Source organism: Ailuropoda melanoleuca, chromosome 17 (genome assembly GCF_002007445.2).
Source record: "Ailuropoda melanoleuca isolate Jingjing chromosome 17, ASM200744v2, whole genome shotgun sequence".
Classification (NCBI taxonomy): domain Eukaryota; kingdom Metazoa; phylum Chordata; class Mammalia; order Carnivora; family Ursidae; genus Ailuropoda; species Ailuropoda melanoleuca.
Window position 1 is genome coordinate 25,882,879 of NC_048234.1, and position 19,211 is coordinate 25,902,089.

The following is a 19,211-nucleotide window of genomic DNA, read 5'->3' on the forward strand; positions in this document are numbered from 1 at the left end:
GTCTAATAAATATTTGTTCAGATCATTCCAGAAATGATAGAGAAAATGGGTTCCTACTTCAAAGTCATTTTTAATGTGGTCATACCCGATATTTAGAATATGGAATCAGCTGACATATGGTGGGAAGTGCTCAGTCCTTGCTGAAAGATGCTCTTGGTTCAAGTCCTCAAGTGGCTACTAATGAGCTACATGACTCTAGGCCTGTCACCTAAGGCTGTGAGTCTTGGTTTCCCTCTATAACATGGAGATGCTAATAGTGACATTAGCAAGGGTCACTGTAGTATCAGATGAAGACGCATGACGACGATCTTTGTTAAATATGAAGGGTTATATAGACATCATCACCACTGTTGTCATCATTGCTACGAGGAAAGTATCCATTGAGTGCTTATTATGTTATCTGGATCTATTAACTTATTCAATTCTTATAATTAATCTTATAAATACAATTATTATTATCTAGAGGAAAAAACAAAGGCATCTAGAGATTATTTTGCCAATTACTGTGCATTAAATGGCAAATCTGGGATTTGAAGCCAAGCGAACGGATTCCAAAACCTGCATCATCCTTATTCCTACAAAGTGGTACTCTAATCATCTAAGAGTTTCAGAACCTTCAGAAATCAACCTGCTCCCCACCGTTGGTTGAGAGCACAATATGGAGAACATTTTTTTAAAAANAACCTGCATCATCCTTATTCCTACAAAGTGGTACTCTAATCATCTAAGAGTTTCAGAACCTTCAGAAATCAATGTGCTCCCCACCGTGTGTTGAGAGCACAATATGGAGAACATTTTTTTTTTTAAATATTTTATTTATTTACTTGACAGAGATAGAGACAGCCAGAGAGAGAGGGAACACAGCAGGGGGAGTGGGAGAGGAAGAAGCAGGCTCACAGCGGAGGAGCCTGATGTGGGGCTCGATCCCAGAACGCCGGGATCGCGCCCTGAGCCAGGCAGACGCTTAACCGCTCTGCCACCCAGGCGCCCCATATGGAGAACATTTTTAAGGGTGCAATAGTTCTTATGCCTCCTTTACCCACTAACTCATTTAAAATATTTAGATTTAAATTATGTTAAGAAGATATTTAAATGAATTTAAAAGGACTGAGGTACAATTCAGCGTCTACCTCAAAGAGCATTTCTGTTTCTCCACAAACACTGTGCTGGAGAGAACTGTTTTTTTAAACTTGATACATGACTTTCAGCCGTTTGGCCTAAAATGCCCCTTCCTTTACAGCTCTAAGAGTTTTCTTCCCTCACGACCATAGGAGTCTACTGGGCTTGTCTGGGCATTGGTGTCAAACAGGGAAGACATTGGGAGGTTACGTCTATGTTTCCTCTTGTGTGTACTCGCTGTCCATGAAGACGAGCAAAGAGGGGGGCTGGAATGTGAAGGTGGGATGACAGGTCTCTGAGGTCAAATTGTGCCTCACTGACAATTTCAGCTAGGACTGAGAAAACACAAGGCAAGAGTAGACACCTGCGCTTACACTCGAATTAGTATCTACAACTATAGATACTCACAGAACACATGTAATTATAGTGAAAAGTCATCCAGTGCTTCCTGGGAGCCACACACCGTGTCAACAGCACCCTTTACCCATGCTAGAATGCTGAACTCTCTCAACCACTCAGGGCCATAGAGTAACCGGGGTCTTCAGGAACATCCCCTACATGATGCTGAGACCCTAACTTGCCAAGTAACAATGGCTACTGCTCGGCCTTGTCCTTGGCAGGGCGTGGATAGAGGGCATGTGAGACCCTCGGGCCAGTCTTGATCGTTTGGTTTACTGTGATATTTGTCTCATTGTGTTGTATTTTTAAAGAATCAAAATATAATCTGTACTAAGAGGAGGAAATGTGGCCGATCCTAGAACACATGGGTATTATTATCACTTCCCTTTTAAAGCAGACGGTCCTGGGGCTTTGTGGAGTTAAGTCACTTGCATGATGAAGCCAGAATTGGATTGCAGGTATGTCTGCTTCTAGAGCCTCATTCCTCATAACCACCACATGAACACACTGCCCATAACAGAAGCAGATGCCCCTGAATCAAACCTAAGTCCATAAGCCAAATCGATGACTCCCTAAGGAGACATAACACCGCGTTAGTGGGGACTTTATGGCAATTTATGAATATTAAATACGTAGCTCTCCCCACTAATGTATATTCCTCGGAATTCACTCATTTACTCATCCATTAAATAAAGATTTATCGGGTGTCTGCTATGTCTATGCTGTGCTATTGAGGGATAAGGGATGAGTGAGCGCCGGGAAAACAGAATAATGAGCTTTCATGAGAAGTCAGAGATATACGCAAATGACTTAAGGTATAAATGATGAGCACCACAAGAGAGTTGCAAATAAAGGAGTGCACTATATTCTAGGTGTGTCTGTGTGTGTGGGGGGTGGGTGTGAATGCATATGCACACTTGTGCACTCGTGCGTGCATATGTGTTTGGCAATTGGTTATAGCTAATGAGAGAGCTCTAAGTTTGAACAAATGCAGGGAAGCAGGCAATAAAAAAATAACTGCAAGATCGGTTTAGTTAGCATAAAAGGTCCATAAAAAAGCGGTGGGATTTAAGACTGGAAATAGAAGCAAAGAGTACACTTTACATTCCAAGGAGTGATGTCATTGGTTCTGTGCTTCAGTGAAAAGTAGCTGGCAATACTGAGTAGCAGGGGCCAAGAAACCAGAGCTCGTGGGTCACATTTGGCCCATGGCCTGTTTTCTGACAGCCAGTAAGTAGAGGACGGCTTTGAGATTTTGAAGTGTTGTTTAAAAACAACCCCATAAACAAAGAAACTATGTGACAGAGACTTTCTGTAGCTCACAAAACCTGAACGTTTGCTAACCCCCTGGCCTACAGAATGGATCACCGGAGGGTAATGGATTAGGGGAGACCAGGTTAGTGGGGGACAGAAATAGTCTAGACAAGGAGGGTGTGGAATCTGGAAATGCAGGAGCCTGGAGGGAGACAACGCTGGGTATTTGTGCATTTGAGACAACTGAATAGCTGTCTTTTAGAATAGTGACTGAAAGGGGAAAGAGCCAAGGATCAGTCATTGATAAGCGTCTGTTTACAGAGGGCGGAGGAAGAAGAGGAACGAGCAAGCCCGATGAGCCAATATCATTGCTTCTATCTGTTCCATTAGCACGTGCTCTATGCCTATGGCTGTTCTTTGCTTCAAGGTCCCCGCACCCCCACCCCAATGAGAATGTGAGGACATCGAGATGCCACCGCTCTGGCTGCCAGGCCAGAACAGGGAGCTACTCCTTCAGTTTCACCTCTCAGCCTGTGTGTCCATCATCTGCCACATAGAGCTCAATCCCGGGTCTCCTCTAGTTCTCCCCAAGCTACCTCTTCTCTGTGTCTCCGTGGCATCCCTGGAATCTTCTTGACTGACAAGTTTTAAGGACAAATCCGTTTATTTTCCCTCCTGTACCCCCTGAACTGATGGACTGGAGAGGCATCCTTAATAGTCTAGTGGCAAAATTTGCTTCTAGACTTTAGCATCACTACCGCACAGGAGAGCTCGCTGTAGGAAAGGAAGCAGGAAGCTCGTGTAGCGATACCATAAAGACTGTGATGTGTCCTGCAAAGGCCCCCAAGAGGCCGTCAGGAGATTACCATGGTTTATAGCAATTGTAGGGAACAGGAGAGGCGACTGATGTCACTGGAGGCCTATTTGAGCAAGAACCAGATGACTCCACTTTGGGAGTGGTACCCAGAAGCACCAGGCCCACGGGCAGAGGGGTGGGTGGGTGAGAGGACCCAGGCAAGCCAAGACCGGAAATAGTCTGGACTCTCTCTGGGAGGCACCGGGCAGAGAAAACTGCACTCAACCATACTCTGCTTCCATGGAGATTATCTCAGCAGTTTGGACTCTAACTAGTGAACTACGGGGAAGCTTGGTGTTCAAGTCTGAGATGAAGGAAGTGATGGTGGTGAGTGGAGGAGGAAAGGCAGCTGTGTTTGGACGGGTACGTGGACTTTAAAGTCTTGGATTTGGGAGCAGTGTCTGTTCTGAATGCAGATGTGACTCCCAGGTGTGACAGACAGGGGGTGGCAAGGTGGCCCCTGTGAGGTCCAGCAGCTGAGAGAGGACAGCAGATGGGAGGAGCCAACAGCGTGGAAATGTAAGGTGGCAAATGAGTCCCTGGGCTTCGGGTCCTCTTTTCCTGGTCCTGAGTTTTTCACAACCAGACCGCTCTTGAAGAGGAAGGGGGTGAAGGGGTACAAAGCGCTGGTCCCTTACATTTGCCCCCAAGTTGATATGCTGCTGAGAATAGATTCAACCTCTTTATTTTTTTCTGGATAACTCTGATGGAACTTAGCTCGGAGGTTGGTTTCTAGGGGGGATTTATCTTCTCAAAAGGTGACCGACCAATTCTGAGATGTCGTTTGGACCCAAGAGGAGAAGTAAATTTCTCCAAGAACAATATGAAATGAATAGAAAGTACCAACAGAAAGGCCCATCAGGAGGTATTTGCCATGAGGCCACATGGCCCAGAGACCCAAATTTCACAGGCTAACTACACTTGCCTAGTGAAGTTCTTTATTACAGAAGTTACAAGGACGCTGGGATGAGAAAGATGTCAGTTCCACTCTGGAACCAAGTCCCTTCACTGAACTTAGCAAGGGTTTGACTGACCTCAGAATATTATACCCCACTTCATCTGTGAAGGGAGTCAGTGAAACTGGAAGGCAACTTCTTGGAGGTGGCAACTTTCACCCGCAGACCTGGAAGGGGCTGAAGGTTCTCACAGAGGTCATGCGGATGCTTTCTGGACCTAGGATGTGCTAAGCCAGGCAGCATGGGGAGTAGAAGGACTTGGGCTCCGCAGCAGGACAGCCCCCGCGGGGCTCTTTCCGACTGCGTGCACCTTCTTCTCCCACCTCAGTCCTCTCCCCCGTTCCCCTCCAAAGGGGAAAAACAATGCCTCCCTCACGCTCACATCCTTAACAGAGCATCTAGAACTGTTACATACAGACAGTCCCTCCAAAAATGAAAATCATTTTAATTACATTTATGATTTTAAAAATCTTCATTCCTGCCCAGTTATGGAGATGAGGATGATTTATTTCTTGTTAAGATTGCAATGCCTTAGCCTACAGCGAGGGATATCTCACCGATCTTGCAGTAAATATCTGTCACTAACATACAGTTGACCTTTTCAGCAGGGGCCATGATGAAGGGACATAGTGATTATTAGGCGGAATCCCAGGGAAGAGTCCTACAAAATACCTCATTAGGGGAGGCCATTCACTCTCATCTGGTTTTATGACTTTCAAGTGGTTTCCTGAATTTTAATCCTAACTGCCTTTCTAGGAAATTTACAGGACTGCTGAAATGGATAGTTCTGGTAAGTTTTCACGGTTGGCATTTGAAAAACCATTAGCACACAGTCAGCAGGAAATCCATTCTACTCGTGGCAGGTTCAGGGTTGCATGTGCCTCTTTGGGGCTGGAGGAAGTGTTTGAACCGAATCTCCTTGCGGGCACTAGCAGTCATGGCTGTGAACCCCGTCTGTACACTCGGTTCTCTGTACAAGGTGGCCAGACTACCTGGGTCTTTGGACACTCAAGGATTAGAGGTGGTAACTTTCACCCCAAACCTGGAAGGGGCTATAGGTTCTCACAGAGGTCATGCAAATGCCTTCCAAACATCGGTCTTGCTTACTTGAATCAAGTCCTGTTTTCCTAAATGTTTTGCTTCCCAAACTCAGAAATTGCCTCCTTCCCCTGCTCCCCTCCATCCTGGCAGCCTCAGTGAGCACCAGTGTGTGCCAGCCACTGTCCTGGGCATAGGGACACAATCGTGAGCAAGAGGGCTCCAGACCATGCCTGGAGGAGCTTATGGTCTAGTGGGGGAACTGGCTGAGAGTGAGTCACTCCAGCCCCTCCCTCCCCTGTCTGCCTCCCTGTGGTTGAACCTTTCAGGGTCTGGCCCTGGTGTCCCTCAGGAGGAGAAGTGCCCCTCTCCCCATCGTGTCCCCAAAGATAATCATTCCAGGATGCCCACGCAGACTCTAAGTGGTGCAAACCTTGAGTGAGGCTTCTGCTCATTTTAAGCTGCTCTTTTAACTTCCTCTGTCAGCAGGCAGGCTCGAGTGACCGCTGAGGATAGTCTCTGCTTGCTGAGGCGGGCAGGGAATCTGCTCAGAGTGGGTAAGGTACTACATTTGCTTCAGTGAGACGATTTCTGATAAGAGCATTGCTCACAGAGAAGAAATACCTCGGTGCTGAGTCCGCTTTCTCATCTACTAATCAAGTCTGTTTGTATCTCCTCACCTGTAAGGTGAGGATAATGACCCTACCTCTCTCACTGGATCAGTTGTAAAGATCACAGCAGTTAATCCGTGTAAAGATTTAGCATGCTGCCTGGCACATAGCAAGTACTCGTTAAATGTTAGCTCATGTTATTTCTGTTCACTCTAACAGAAGGTCTCTGTGATGATACCACATTTGCAAGACACTTTCACCAGATGTAAGAAATGTTTCTGTAGTTATCGGAGGACACTTCAGAAGCTACAGAAGTTTCCAGCATTCTGCAGGCACGTCCCTCCCTTTTCTACCCGCATAGATTAGCCTATTAGCACAGCAGCCCCGTGTCACGAAGATATTTGACAATAAGCGCATCAGCAATTGCTACTCCCAAGCAAAGGGAAGCATTTTCCAGGAGGAAACGTATTTTTTCTCCTCAACCCCTTTGGTAGAGGCCATCGGAAGCATTGGGGTGAGCTTCATGAGGGTGCTAAAGCCCGGCTGCACGCACTTCATTAAATTCGGGCAGAGAAAGTAATGTCTTAGCTACTGCGGGGTGGAGGTTACAGGAGCTGGGGGAGCCCAAGGAACATTGTGAGCTTGGCTGGAAATAAAGAGCGGCTGGTGTGTGATTCAAGAAAATGTTTCGATGGACGAAGGGAATATGGAGAGGGCTCTGCCACTCATGGGGAATGCTGTTTACATACCAGTTCCTTCTTCTTCATGCACTCCATGAGGATGATGAACAGATGCTGGGCTTGGGTCCGCGTGTACGTGAAAGTCTTCTGGATGGTCACCAGCAGCTGGTCCCGCAGAGATTCATTGATAAGTCTGCAATTAGAAACAAAGTCAAACACAGGTCAACCCAGCTCCTCTTCAGTACATGTTTCTGAGAAATATTCTAGAACACAGGAAATCACGGTGAGGATTGACTTTAGACAGGAGTTATTTCCTCCTATATTTTTCTCCCCATAGTTTTTTTGGACTGTGATAATTAAAAAAAAAAAACAGCAACAGTGCACTTAAAAATAAATCCATTTTAATGTCTCAGAACCTAAAAGAGTAAAGTCAGAAGATGAATTTGGTTCTTTTGTCTCTTTTTTCTTTTATATGGCATGTCTACTACACTCTTCCTCAAGTGCCGTTATCAAAAAAAGCCTTACTCATTAGCATCCTGGGAAAAATTACTGTATTACTTATATGAAGATTTAAATTTCAACTTCATCTCTAATTGTGGGAGAAAAGCTTCCGTCTCAGTAATGTGAGCACCAATGAGGAGAAATAGGACTTATGTTTCTTCTAAAACCATTTCCTGTAGGTGGTAACTTTTCTGACCTACGATTCAGGTTATCATTTATGTCAAACACTGGCTGTGTTACAGACAACAAGAGTCTGAGCCACGGGAGGTCTAGTATGGATGACTTCATTACAAGATCGTTTTCATGCTAGAGAAGAATGAGGAAAAGCAAGGGAGGTACATTATACCCATCACTGCCCTGTTGCCTCTCAAAGTTGGACCAGCTGTAACTTTTAACTCCGCCCTCACTAACTGGCCTGGTGAGAACTGGGCTATCTTTACCAGCCATCAGATGGCAGGGAATGAAAAATCACTTAACTGTTCATAGATCTGTCCAAAATCAGGAAGATAAAACTGCTTCCAAGGACCAGTGACAAAATTATCATACTCTGCCTAGCATTTTATGGTTTTATCTTTTTTTTCCATAATTGAAGAACAAGAAACTCCTATATATAACAGTAAAATATAATTATTTCATTTGGGGCTCATGAGTATCCTGTAGGCAAAAGGTCTGTACAATTTAAAAGGANTAGGCAAAAGGTCTGTACAATTTACAAGGAAAGCATACTTTAGCTGGAAAGAGCCAGATGCTTAAGGTCATTAGCAGATGAGTGGCAGAGCCAGAACCAGATTCTAGGTCTTCGGATTCCTTGTCCAGTANAAAGCATACTTTAGCTGGAAAGAGCCAGATGCTTAAGGTCATTAGCAGATGAGTGGCAGAGCCAGAACCAGACTCTAGGTCTTCGGATTCCTTGTCCAGTACTCTTTCCATTACAGCCCTGTCTCTCATTACACCAAGTGCACTATACCATGGCCTCTCTTCAATACTGTGGCTGCTTGAGAAGCAAATTATTACATTTGCTTTAATGTGAAAGCATAACAAATGTTGTTGCTTCACATAAAGCAAGATGGTAGGCTTAAGGATATCCTTCTGTGCTCTAGGATTATGTGAGGATCACCTGAACCCATGAGATTGGATAGGATGGTGCCCTAAGTTTTGAGGAGGGTGCATTCTTCATGACAGAATATACCAAGGATCCTGGAATGTCACGCAGCTTGATGGAGGATTGGGTTACGCCTTCTGCCCCCCAGGAAGATTTATATCATGAATATTTAGAAAAACAGAATGGTTCAGATGAAGTTGAAAAATAATACCAGATCCTCTCAAGATTACTAAATTATTCTGGAGGACTCTGTGGCCTTAGGTGTAGACCAATCTGAAACCATTCATTCATTCATTCATTCATTCATTCATTCATTCAATAATTGCCCNACTCTGTGGCCTTAGGTGTAGACCAATCTGAAACCATTCATTCATTCATTCATTCATTCATTCATTCATTCATTCAATAATTGCCTAGTGATGTCTACTTAGTGCCAGAGACTTTAGTTCATGCCAGGGCTATAGGGATAGATGAGAGACATACACTCCCAGCCTTCAATGAGCTTACACACTGGTGGAGTAGAAAGACAGGAACCAGCAATTCAACTGTGATTGGCAGTGGTAAAGCAGCAGAGAACTTGTGACAGTTGAATATAATTTAATCTGGGGGTACAGGGAAGACTCCTTTAAGGAAGAACCGTTTAATCTGAGACTTGAAGAATAAATGAGCATTAACACAATTGGGGAGGTGGTGGGGCTAAGTCAGAGCATTCTTGGCAGATGAAACAGCATGAACACTCTCAGTTTTGAGAAAACAAAAAAAGGTCAGTATGGCTAGCACATGGCGAGCAAGAGAAAGAGTGGAACAAGATGGCACTGCAAAAGGGGTGAGTAAGGATAAGATCATGGGGGACTTTTGAGATGGTGCTAGAGACTTTGGATTTTATCCCACAGGTAATGAGAAGCCACTGGAGAGTGCCATGATCACATCTGTGTTGCCAAGTTTCCTGAAGGGTCGACATGAGCACTCTGCTTAACAGGCAACCCATGTGGATGGGTGTAGAGAGTTCTGCAATATTGAGTATTGAGTATACATAAACGCCGTACATGATTAACAACACAAGAGACGCTCCTCATTAGCCACTTGATAGATCCAATCATTCATCTGCAGGTGCTTAATTTTGATAACAACTTGAGATTTGTTTTCCATTGCTAACCATCTGTAGTGAAATCCCTGTTCCCCGAGGTCATTAACTGTTTGAGGGATCTGTTATTTGTATGTAGTCTATCACTTTGTAAAAATTGAGAAATCATGTGCAACTTAGTTGATTGTGAGCTCTGTTAGTGAGGAGACCTGAAAGACACTAAAGATGTCTTGATACTAAAAAGTATAAAGATCTTATACTTTTTAGCTCAATTTTGCAACTGAATGAAGTTGTACCTTTGGTGAAATCATTTAGCAACAAAACCCCAGAATTTTACTTCTAGAAGTACAAGGGTTGTCTAGACTGGTGTTTTCCAAAGTGTGGGGTGCCCGTCACTGATGGAGCAGAGTGGTTGTCGGTGGGACAAAGGTGATTTCGTCTTTCCAAAGGATTAAGTTATACTCATTAAACATTAAATAACTGTTATTCTGGCTTCAGTTATTTTACCACCCTGATTGCATCAAGAGGAAAATCACATTTTTGATGTATCTTTGGCTTTATTAGCTCATGAACATTTGTAAATCTCCCCCTTTTGGCAAAGAAATAACAGGTATTCGGTCCCATGCTTTTTGCAGAAAGCATTTAAGAACTTTTAAAAGAAGATCCTTGATGTGTTCAGAGCACACCATGTTTTAGGACATAAAATGGGATAATATCATTTGATTTGCATAACAATCTGAGAGCAAAGCAGGTATTAATTCCATTTTGCAGAAGAGGAGACTGTGGCCCAAAGAGACCAAAATGAGTTGTACAGTCACGTAGGTCGATGATGTCAATCCTTGAGCTGAGTCTGCTGAGTTCGGCCTTCCACTGTGGTGTTGCTTTTCCTGTTTGAAACCTCTAAATATGTCTTTTAGTTTCCTAATCATCTGCATTGGAAGCAGAAATTGAAGTATATTTGTTTTAGGAAATTGCTTTTCCTTTTGTGATAGAACATCTGAAGGAAATCTGAAGATACGGGGAAGAGTGAGGACAATGGCAAAGTTCATTTAGTATGTTGAAGATTCTATTCGCTTCTGATTTCTCCCAAGTATTTGCTATGCTGAATGAGACGTTTTCTATTTGGCACAAAGACTTCCTCTGTCTTCTCTAAGGACCCTTTCTTTGTGACCATATTCTGTAGGATATTGGAGAGCCTGCTTTCTTGAAATTATTGCTTTCCCAGCTCTTCCCATTTTTTTCCCTGCACAACACTGGAATGATTTAAAAATCTTGACCATGAATTTAATCACCAGCAAAAAATAGAAATAAGCCCGTTTTAGATTTCTTTTTATGGCACTAGAATAGTGACTGAGAATTTCTTGACATCAAAACATGGTCATAGTATTATATAAAATTTTCGTTTTAGAATTGGGCGTTTGACAAAGTGGTGCCTATTTATAGAAACTGTTAATTTGTGGCTCCATATGGACCAATGCTATTTTTGGTATACCTCAAATTAGAATGTTTCTTGATTTAGGAAGGGTAGTCATTGAAGTGAGGAAAATCTCCATACTATGGCATTTGTGTTTCCATTTAAATGCTGAACTTGTGATCTGGAGTTTTTGGATGAGTCACAGAAGTATGTGAAAGAGGTCAACATACATCCAGTGCTTGGAGTAACCAATGGAACTTCCCAAACTTGGCTATTCGCATTCTGTTCAAAGGCTAGCAATACAACCCAAGTGCGCACACTTTTCTCGGAATGACTTTAATTACCCGCAATATCAGAGTTTTGTTCCTAGATTTAAAAATTAGAAAATGCATTTAGAATTCAATGGGATGCGATGAGCTAGACTTAGGTTAATGGCTTTCATCAGGGAGCGAAGCCCTTCTCCTGCCCTCCACTGACACTTTCAGTTCATTTATTCAGATACAATACAAGAAAATTTTACCTAGATAAATAAAGATCATTAATAGTACCGCAATTTGGTACTTGAAAGACATCATTTCCTAGAGAATCTCAAATGCTCTAAAGAAAAATTAAATGTTGTCGTTTGCTTCATGCCAAAGCAAATTACTACATATAACCTCAGGACACAGAAAGGTTACATGTCTTGCCTAAGGTCACAGAGAATGGCATTTTTCTTTTCTCCTCCTCCTCCTCTGGGCCCCTCCTCCTCTATTTCCTCCCTCTCCTCTTTCTCCTCCTCCTTCTTCTCCCTCTTCTTGGTTAGTAAAAGTTACCCCTTTCTCCCATATGCCATGACTCTGGGGTCACAAGTAACAGCATGATTCTTCCTGGAGAGGCAGACAACATTGTGACTAAAAAACATCACAGTCACCAGAGTTAGGCTGTCTGGAGCGAAGCTGTCCCTTGTTAGCTATATGATCTCGTACAAGTTGTTTAGTCTTTCCGTGTCATGTTTTTCATATATGTAAAATGAGAATTATAAGGGTGCTTATCTCATAGGTTTGGGAATATTTAATGAGTTAATCTTTGTAGAGGGCCTGATATGCAGCAAGGCCTTTGCCAGCATTTGTGTTATTAAAACACAGTCCTACACGGCTCCTGGCTCACTGACATTCTTTCTTGGTAAGTAGCACGACCAGCGGCTGGGGCCTTTGTGCACAATACAGAGCTCTCTCCTGAGCCCAATGGTACAAGGCCACTCCCACTCCAAGCTGGAGAAAGAACTTTCCCACTTCAGAGAGGTCAGAGATCTCCAGCTCTATCTTACATTTAGAAAAAGAGATACACAGCAGATTCAGGAGGCTTCATTATCGTGGAACCTTGCAAACACTCCATGCATACTTCTGCCTATTTATTTATTCATTTAACAAACAATACTGGTGCCTACTATGTGCCAGGCACTCTGCCGGGGTAGAGAGATGAATAATATTTAGTCTCAGCCTCAAGGAACTCATAGGGTTGTAAGCCATATATTCTGGTAATCTATTAATAGGTAACACACCCTCAAACTTAGTGATGTAACACAGCATTTTTTTTTTTTATTGTGTTGATGATTTTGTGGGTCTGGAATTCAGGCAGAGCATGGTGGGGATGACTCATGGCTGCTCTGTGATATCTGAGTCCTCAGCTGGAGAGGATGGAATGGTTGTAAATGGCTGTAAGGCCTCAACCGGGGCCATATGTCTGGGGCTCCATTCTTTTCCACGTGCCATCTGCTGGGAATGCAATGCCCAAGATGACTTCTTTGCTCCTTTGTCTGGTACCCAGCCTGGGCTTGCTGAGAGAACTGAGGACTGGCTGGCATTGTTTTGTCTGGTGGCTGGTTGCATGGTGTATGGACTTCGTACACGGCAGCTGGCTTCTCTCATATTAAGGACTCCAAGTGAGTGTTCGAAGAGGCCCAGGCAAAAACTTCAAGACTGCTTCTGATTTAACCTCACAAGTCCCAGAATGTCATTTCCTTACATTGAATTAATCAAGCACGTCTAAAAGTAGCCCAGATTCAAGAGGAGGGAGGGGCTCCATCTCTTGGTGGAAGGAAAGGAGGAATGTACAGAGAAGGACTATTTTGATGGTGGTCATCTTGGAGACCCACAAATCCATCAAGGGATTCTGTTCAGATGAGACATTATAAAGCATCAATCTTTTCCACAGTTTAATGATAAACAGCCTCAGCTGTCTTACTTTGCATTTTTTCTTTTAATAGCAGATTATGAGAATCACCATTTTCCTTAAAAATGATAGCCTAACCACTCAGAAGTATTTTCAAAATGTTATCACTGATTCGAAGCATAGAACCTGCAAATATTTTCTCTTTTGCTTCAGCAGCCTGTTTACATTTATTTAGTGTGTACTATGTATCGGGCATTTCTTTTAGGCCTTGGGCATCTGGCGGGAGCCTCTTTTCCATGATACCATCATCGTACTTTGTAGCTGTTAAATGCAGTGTGCAAGGGACATCTTCAGTCAAATGTGTGAGTGCTTGGGTCAAACTTAATGTCCAGCTTAAGTCACCAACAAAAACAGCTGGGTGTTTTCTTGGTGTCCTCATCTCACCTTGAGGTCTGTTTGGAGACGAAAAGCACTAACAAGCACCTGCCGAAAGCTAGAGAGAAATCTTGACTTACTGAAGTATTGTTCCAGTTTATGTTTTTTTTTTTGAGGAGGGGGAGGGGCAGGGGAAGAAAAAGTGGGGGAACCTTAAGTAGGCTCCATGCCCAGCACAGATCCTGATGAGGGGCTCGATCTCAATGACCCCTAGATCATGACCTGAGACGAAATCAAGAGCCAGATGCTTAAACATCTGAGCCACCCAGGCACCCCCAGTTTACATTACTCTGGATCTGCCTTTGTTTGGGCCCTCCTCGTAGCTTACTCAGATGGTACCAACAGACTACTAATTGGTTTCTTCTCTATCCTCCTTTAATCCATTCTGCACATTTGATTGAATGGTTGCTCTACAAAGATGACTGCATCGCATCCTTCTTAAAACCCTGCAATAGCTTCTCATCACCAGTAAGATAACATCTCAACTTTTGCTATTTCTGGAGTTTGTATGTTGCTCATCTGAAAATTCAGCAGAAGAATCTGAACTTTGGGATAAATTAACGATACAATTTAGGAACCACCATACTGTGGATGAAGAGGCTGAAGCCTGCAGTGGAAAACTAACTTCCTAAAGAGTATATAGAGCTGAACGAACTTAGAAGACAGGAGAATCAGGAAGGAAGAATCCTTGATAATGAACTATACTAGGCTAAATATCTAGGCTCAACTCAGTGTGGTTATGTAAAGTTAGTGATTTATTGTTTAATGACTAGATTCAAGTGGAGATTTCTTCTGTTTTATCCCCGAGACAGGATGTTCTGTATCTTATGTGTGGGAAGACTGGGACTGAGTAACATTGGTTTCAAGCACTCATTATTTCCCCCAGAATTACTCCCCAGCTTCTCAGATGCCCAAAGTTCCTTTTAATTAATTAAGAGGCCAGCAAATATTTTGCTCAACAGTTGGAAGCCCTAAGAGCAACTCTTAGGTTAAGTGATGTTTCGTGTTAAACTCACAGGTAACTAACTGCCTGATGCCGATGGTTTGTAGAAACCATTTCTTGTTGGACAGAAAGTCGGGGAAGATGTGAACGAGACCCAGAGAAGTGACCAATGGATGGGATGGGATGGGGGAGGGGACTTACTTTGCCCAGCTTTTTACTGAAGATCAACTCCAGATACAAATGGCTTCTATCAGCTAAGACCTGTGAAAATAGTACCTCTAATCTTGTTTTAATACGTAGCTTAGAAAAGTGGTTCACCCGGGCTTTTCCTGCGTGTTCTATCTAGTAACGCGAGGTAGTTGCGAATGATCTTGGAGAAGCTGCCTGTAATTGAGAAGGACGCTTACTTGTGGATGGAATCTGTTAAAAACATTTCATTTACCACTACCCACAGAGGGAGCATTTCTCATTTTTGTTCACTTTCCCTTTTTACTTTAAAAAAAAATCCACTCTAGAATCTTGAGCTAGATATGGTAAAACAGAAGGCGCAGATATACACACAAAAGGAAACAGAAGGGGTTGGTGCAGTGAGGTCGAGGGTTGTAAAGAGAGGCACTCAGCATCTACTAGAAGACAAGATTCGTGCTAGGCATTTTATGTGTGGCATTTCATAAAGACAGATTATTCTAAGAAATTCCTAACTAGACTAACTCCTTGGAGGCGTGGACGATGACTCGTGATATTACTTACATGTTCTCTTCCCTCATCTTCATCAAGTATCAAGGGGCTGAAGAGAGAAGCTTTTCCACCATCTCCTTACCTTGATTCCCTTCACCCTTCACTTTTCCCATAGCATATCACTTTCTAAAGTATTATACAATGTGCTTATTAAGTTAATTACTTATTATCTATCTGACCCTGCTAAAATGTAAGTTCTGTAAGCACGTTTTTGTCTATTTTCTTGACAGGTGTATTTTTGCCAGTGCCTAGAACAGTGCCTGAAACATAGTAGGTTTTCAAAAAAATATTTGTTGAGGGGTGCCTGGGTGGGTGGGTTGGTTAAGCTTTCAACTGTCGATTTCGGCTCAGGTCATTATCTCAGGGTTGCGAGACTGAGCCCCACATCAGGCTCCATGTTCAATGGGGAGTCTGCTTGAGAGTCCCTCTCTCCCTCTCCTTCTGCCCCTCCCCCAGCTCACGTGCTCTCTCGCTCACTCTCACTCTAAAATAAATAAATAATCTTTAAAAAAATTTGTCGAATGATTGAACATATAATGTTGGTTGCAAGAAAGAATGTAATTAAAGAATGGAGGGAACAATGCCCAATAACATTGAAAAATCTGTCAGACACTCAAGGGGTCCCTGAGCAGTGGAGCTCAATTACAGAACTACTACAGCTATGTTATCCAATATGGGAGTTGTTAGCCACATGTGGCAATTCGAATTTAAATTAATTACAGCTAAATAAATTTAAAATTCAAATCCTTAGCCACACTAGCCACAGTCCAAGTGCTCAGTGGCTATCTGACTGGACAGATAGAGAACATTTCCACTGTCACAGAAAGTTCTATTGGACAGCAGTGATCTTGAGGCAGACGGGGCTGCCAAGCTCTTTACCTTGGGGCAGAAACTAGCAGGACATGTAGGTGAAAAATCCTCCGCAGTGCTGGCTGTGTCTCTGTAATCTCTCTCCTTTCCTTCTTTTGGTTATGAACATGCCCAAGAGTGAAAACTGTTATGTGTTGCCAAAGCACACAGGGACTGCCACATGGCCAGGTAGCTTCTCTGCTGCCAAAATTAAAGGGGAAAACACACCCTCTGTGTTCATTCCAAGTGAAATCCCATCAACGACTACTGCATGTCGCCAGGCAGGAGGAATAGTCAGATTTTTATTGTTTTGGGCCCTCTATAAAAGGCAGAATCAGAGCTGGACTTAGATGGATGAGCTTCTCGGGCAGGCAAAAACACTGGCTTCGCTGTAACTGACATGTTTTAAAGGTTGGTCCACCATTTATTCAGAGGAGAAGTTAACCAGCACCTGAGAGAAGGGGGGAGCTGGAAGCTGTTGCTAAGAATCACTCAGCTCTGGGGCAAGCAAGCCTCCTGCAGTGACTGGGTCTCATCTTCTGAGAGACAGGAAGGGGTAGCTGCCATGAGCTTAGCTTCCAGCCCCAGTGTGCCTGGACAGACCACTCCCCAGTGGTGGGATGTCCAGCAAACTTCCTAATCTTTCTGTCCTCAATTTCCTTATTTATAAAATGGGAATAATTATCATAGCTACCCCAGAGAGTGGAATGACAGACTGTGTTTAGATGAAGTTCTTGCATGCAGAAGCTTTTTTTTTTTAAAGATTTCATTCACTTATTTGACAGAGAGAGAGAGAGAGAGAGAGATTGAGAGCTCGAGCAGGAGGAGTGGCAGAGAGAGAGGGAGAAGCAGGCTCCCTGCCGAGCAGGACCCTGGGATCATGACCAGAGCCAAAGGTAGATGCTTAACTGACTGAGCCACCCAGGCGCCCCTTACATGCAGAAGCTTTAAAAATTTTTTCACCTTTTCAAGTATGCTTTTGGAAAGAGGGTCAGCAGTGTGGGGGAAAGGGTGGGATAAATTTCAACTCTCTGTCAAAGCAATTTGTCAAAGATTCCTTCTAACTCCATATTCTACTCAATGAGATGTGGGAGCAAGTATAATTGTATTTTTTTAGTTGGATTAGTGATGGATTAATTCCTCGCTGTTTTTAAATTATTCTTTCTTATAAATTATCCATTGACAACTGCTCAGTTAATCTGTTCCTCAGTCCAGCCTCAAACAGTACCCCATGAGAAAGAGCCTCTTGTTTTTGATATCCTATGTATTATGCCTGTAGGGAAAGACTCATATTGTCAGACAGTTTAGACTGATGTGCCTCACAGTATTGATGAAACATTGACTATTTCCCAGATGTCTTTGAGGCAGATAAATTTCTTATTCTTCCCAAGGCTTCATAATTCAATGTGCAACTTGATGATCGCCTGGTAGTGATACGTGGGGTTATCTATAACGCTTTGTCTTCACTCCAGAATAAAAATAGCCATCCATGGCTTGTTGACTGTACATTTCTTTCTTGGCATCATTGTGAATCCACCACAGACATCTTTCCCCTGAGCCCAAATGTGGCCTCAGACTCATTCTCAACACAACATTCTAGGACACTGGTACCGGTGGATCGTTGTTGACATTCAAGATGAAAGCTATTTGTCATGCCTGCATTAGAGAAAATAAAATCTCAAATATACTATCAAATGGTGAATACCAAGGAGATCACAGGGTTGAAGAACTCCAAATTTTAGGTTTGTCTCCAAGACACTGAACTCGGACTTCCGTGAACTTAAAGGAATTGATTTTGTACTGCTTACTTTAGGGATCACTGCTTATGGATTCTTGATTTGCATTGAATATCTACAGAAACCACAATAAATATGTATATCAACTCTAGAACAGTTGTCCAGCAATTACGACAATTAAAGAGAAAGCATCATTGAAGCCAAGTGGAGACTTTTCCTGACAACAGTAATATAGATGTGAGCTGACCTTAGAATGCTACTTTAATGCATCTTTAGCGTGTCTCTGGTGGAAGCAGCTTTGGTAGCAGGTGGTCACTGCTGTATTTAGTTTTTATGAATCCTGTGGTCCATAATCAACAATGAGAATTGCATGGGGAATCTAATGGAAACCCATTGAGAACATTGCAAACATTATCTATTATTAATGATACCACCGGGTGAGATGTTAATTCACTCTGTTTCTAAAAGCTGTAGGCTCTCGTGTCCTCCAGGATGATTCAAAATTCATCTCCTCTAAGGTAGAGGAATTAAATATCAGGGCATTTTATTATCTGAGGCTCCCTCAGATACATTTTAAATGTATGTGTGGATTTTAAAGTCCTCACGACTTCTTTTCATGAGAGAGAGAGAGAGGCTATTTTGTAGGAGAGGGTAAGGAAATATACGTGTACATCTCATGCTAAGGCAGAGAAGCATATGGCAGCAGTGGGGAGGACAATTCAGTTTGGTTGTCTGGCGAAGGGAAGGTTCGTTGAGATGGCCCTAGAGAGAGGCTGGGGCCAGAATGCAAAGGGTCTTGAGTCCAAGCAAAGGAATGTGGACTTGACCTGTGGATTAATGGTCTTCAACTGGGTTCTGCAAAGAAGCCCCTAGAATTTTGAGGAGGTACTCCAAATCTGCCTCAGAGCTGCCTTAGTGGGCGAGAGCCAGGCAGAGAGAGGGGGGCTCTAGACCAGTGGTTCTCAAGTTATGGTCCCTGGACCAACAGCATCTGCATGTCCTGGGTACTTCTTGGAAGTGCAAATCACCTGGTCAATCAGACTGAATCAGACAATCTGAGATGGAGCCCAGTATTTGATTTTTAACAAGCCCTCCGGGGGATTCTGATGCAAGATAAAAACTTGAGAACCACTGGTCTAGGCCTTCCATCCCCAGCTTCACCAGAGTAAACATGTATGTATCTCGTCTCTCTTATATATTACACTTCTGAGGTTTTGTATGAGAAGGGACCCAAGGGCTTTCAGAAAGTGAAAATCAGTGTTACAGCAAGTGGGAAATTGGGACTCTTAAAGGGTTGTCCCCTGCAATTATAAAGTCTAAGGAAATGAGCCAGGACCTTCTAAGG

The 19,211-nt window shown here is 43.2% G+C and overlaps 1 protein-coding gene across 16 annotated transcripts in view; it reads right to left on the minus strand.

Annotated features, from left to right (window-relative positions):
- Positions 1 to 19,211, minus strand: part of TRPM3 (transient receptor potential cation channel subfamily M member 3) — a 774,831-nt gene that overhangs the window by 156,771 nt on the left and 598,849 nt on the right. For all 16 annotated transcript variants that reach the window (XM_034646697.1, XM_034646707.1, XM_034646703.1 and 13 more), the window contains one exon: positions 6,983 to 7,106. In XM_034646697.1, the coding sequence (XP_034502588.1) occupies positions 6,983 to 7,106 (124 nt within the window). The remainder of the gene's footprint in view (positions 1 to 6,982; positions 7,107 to 19,211) is intronic.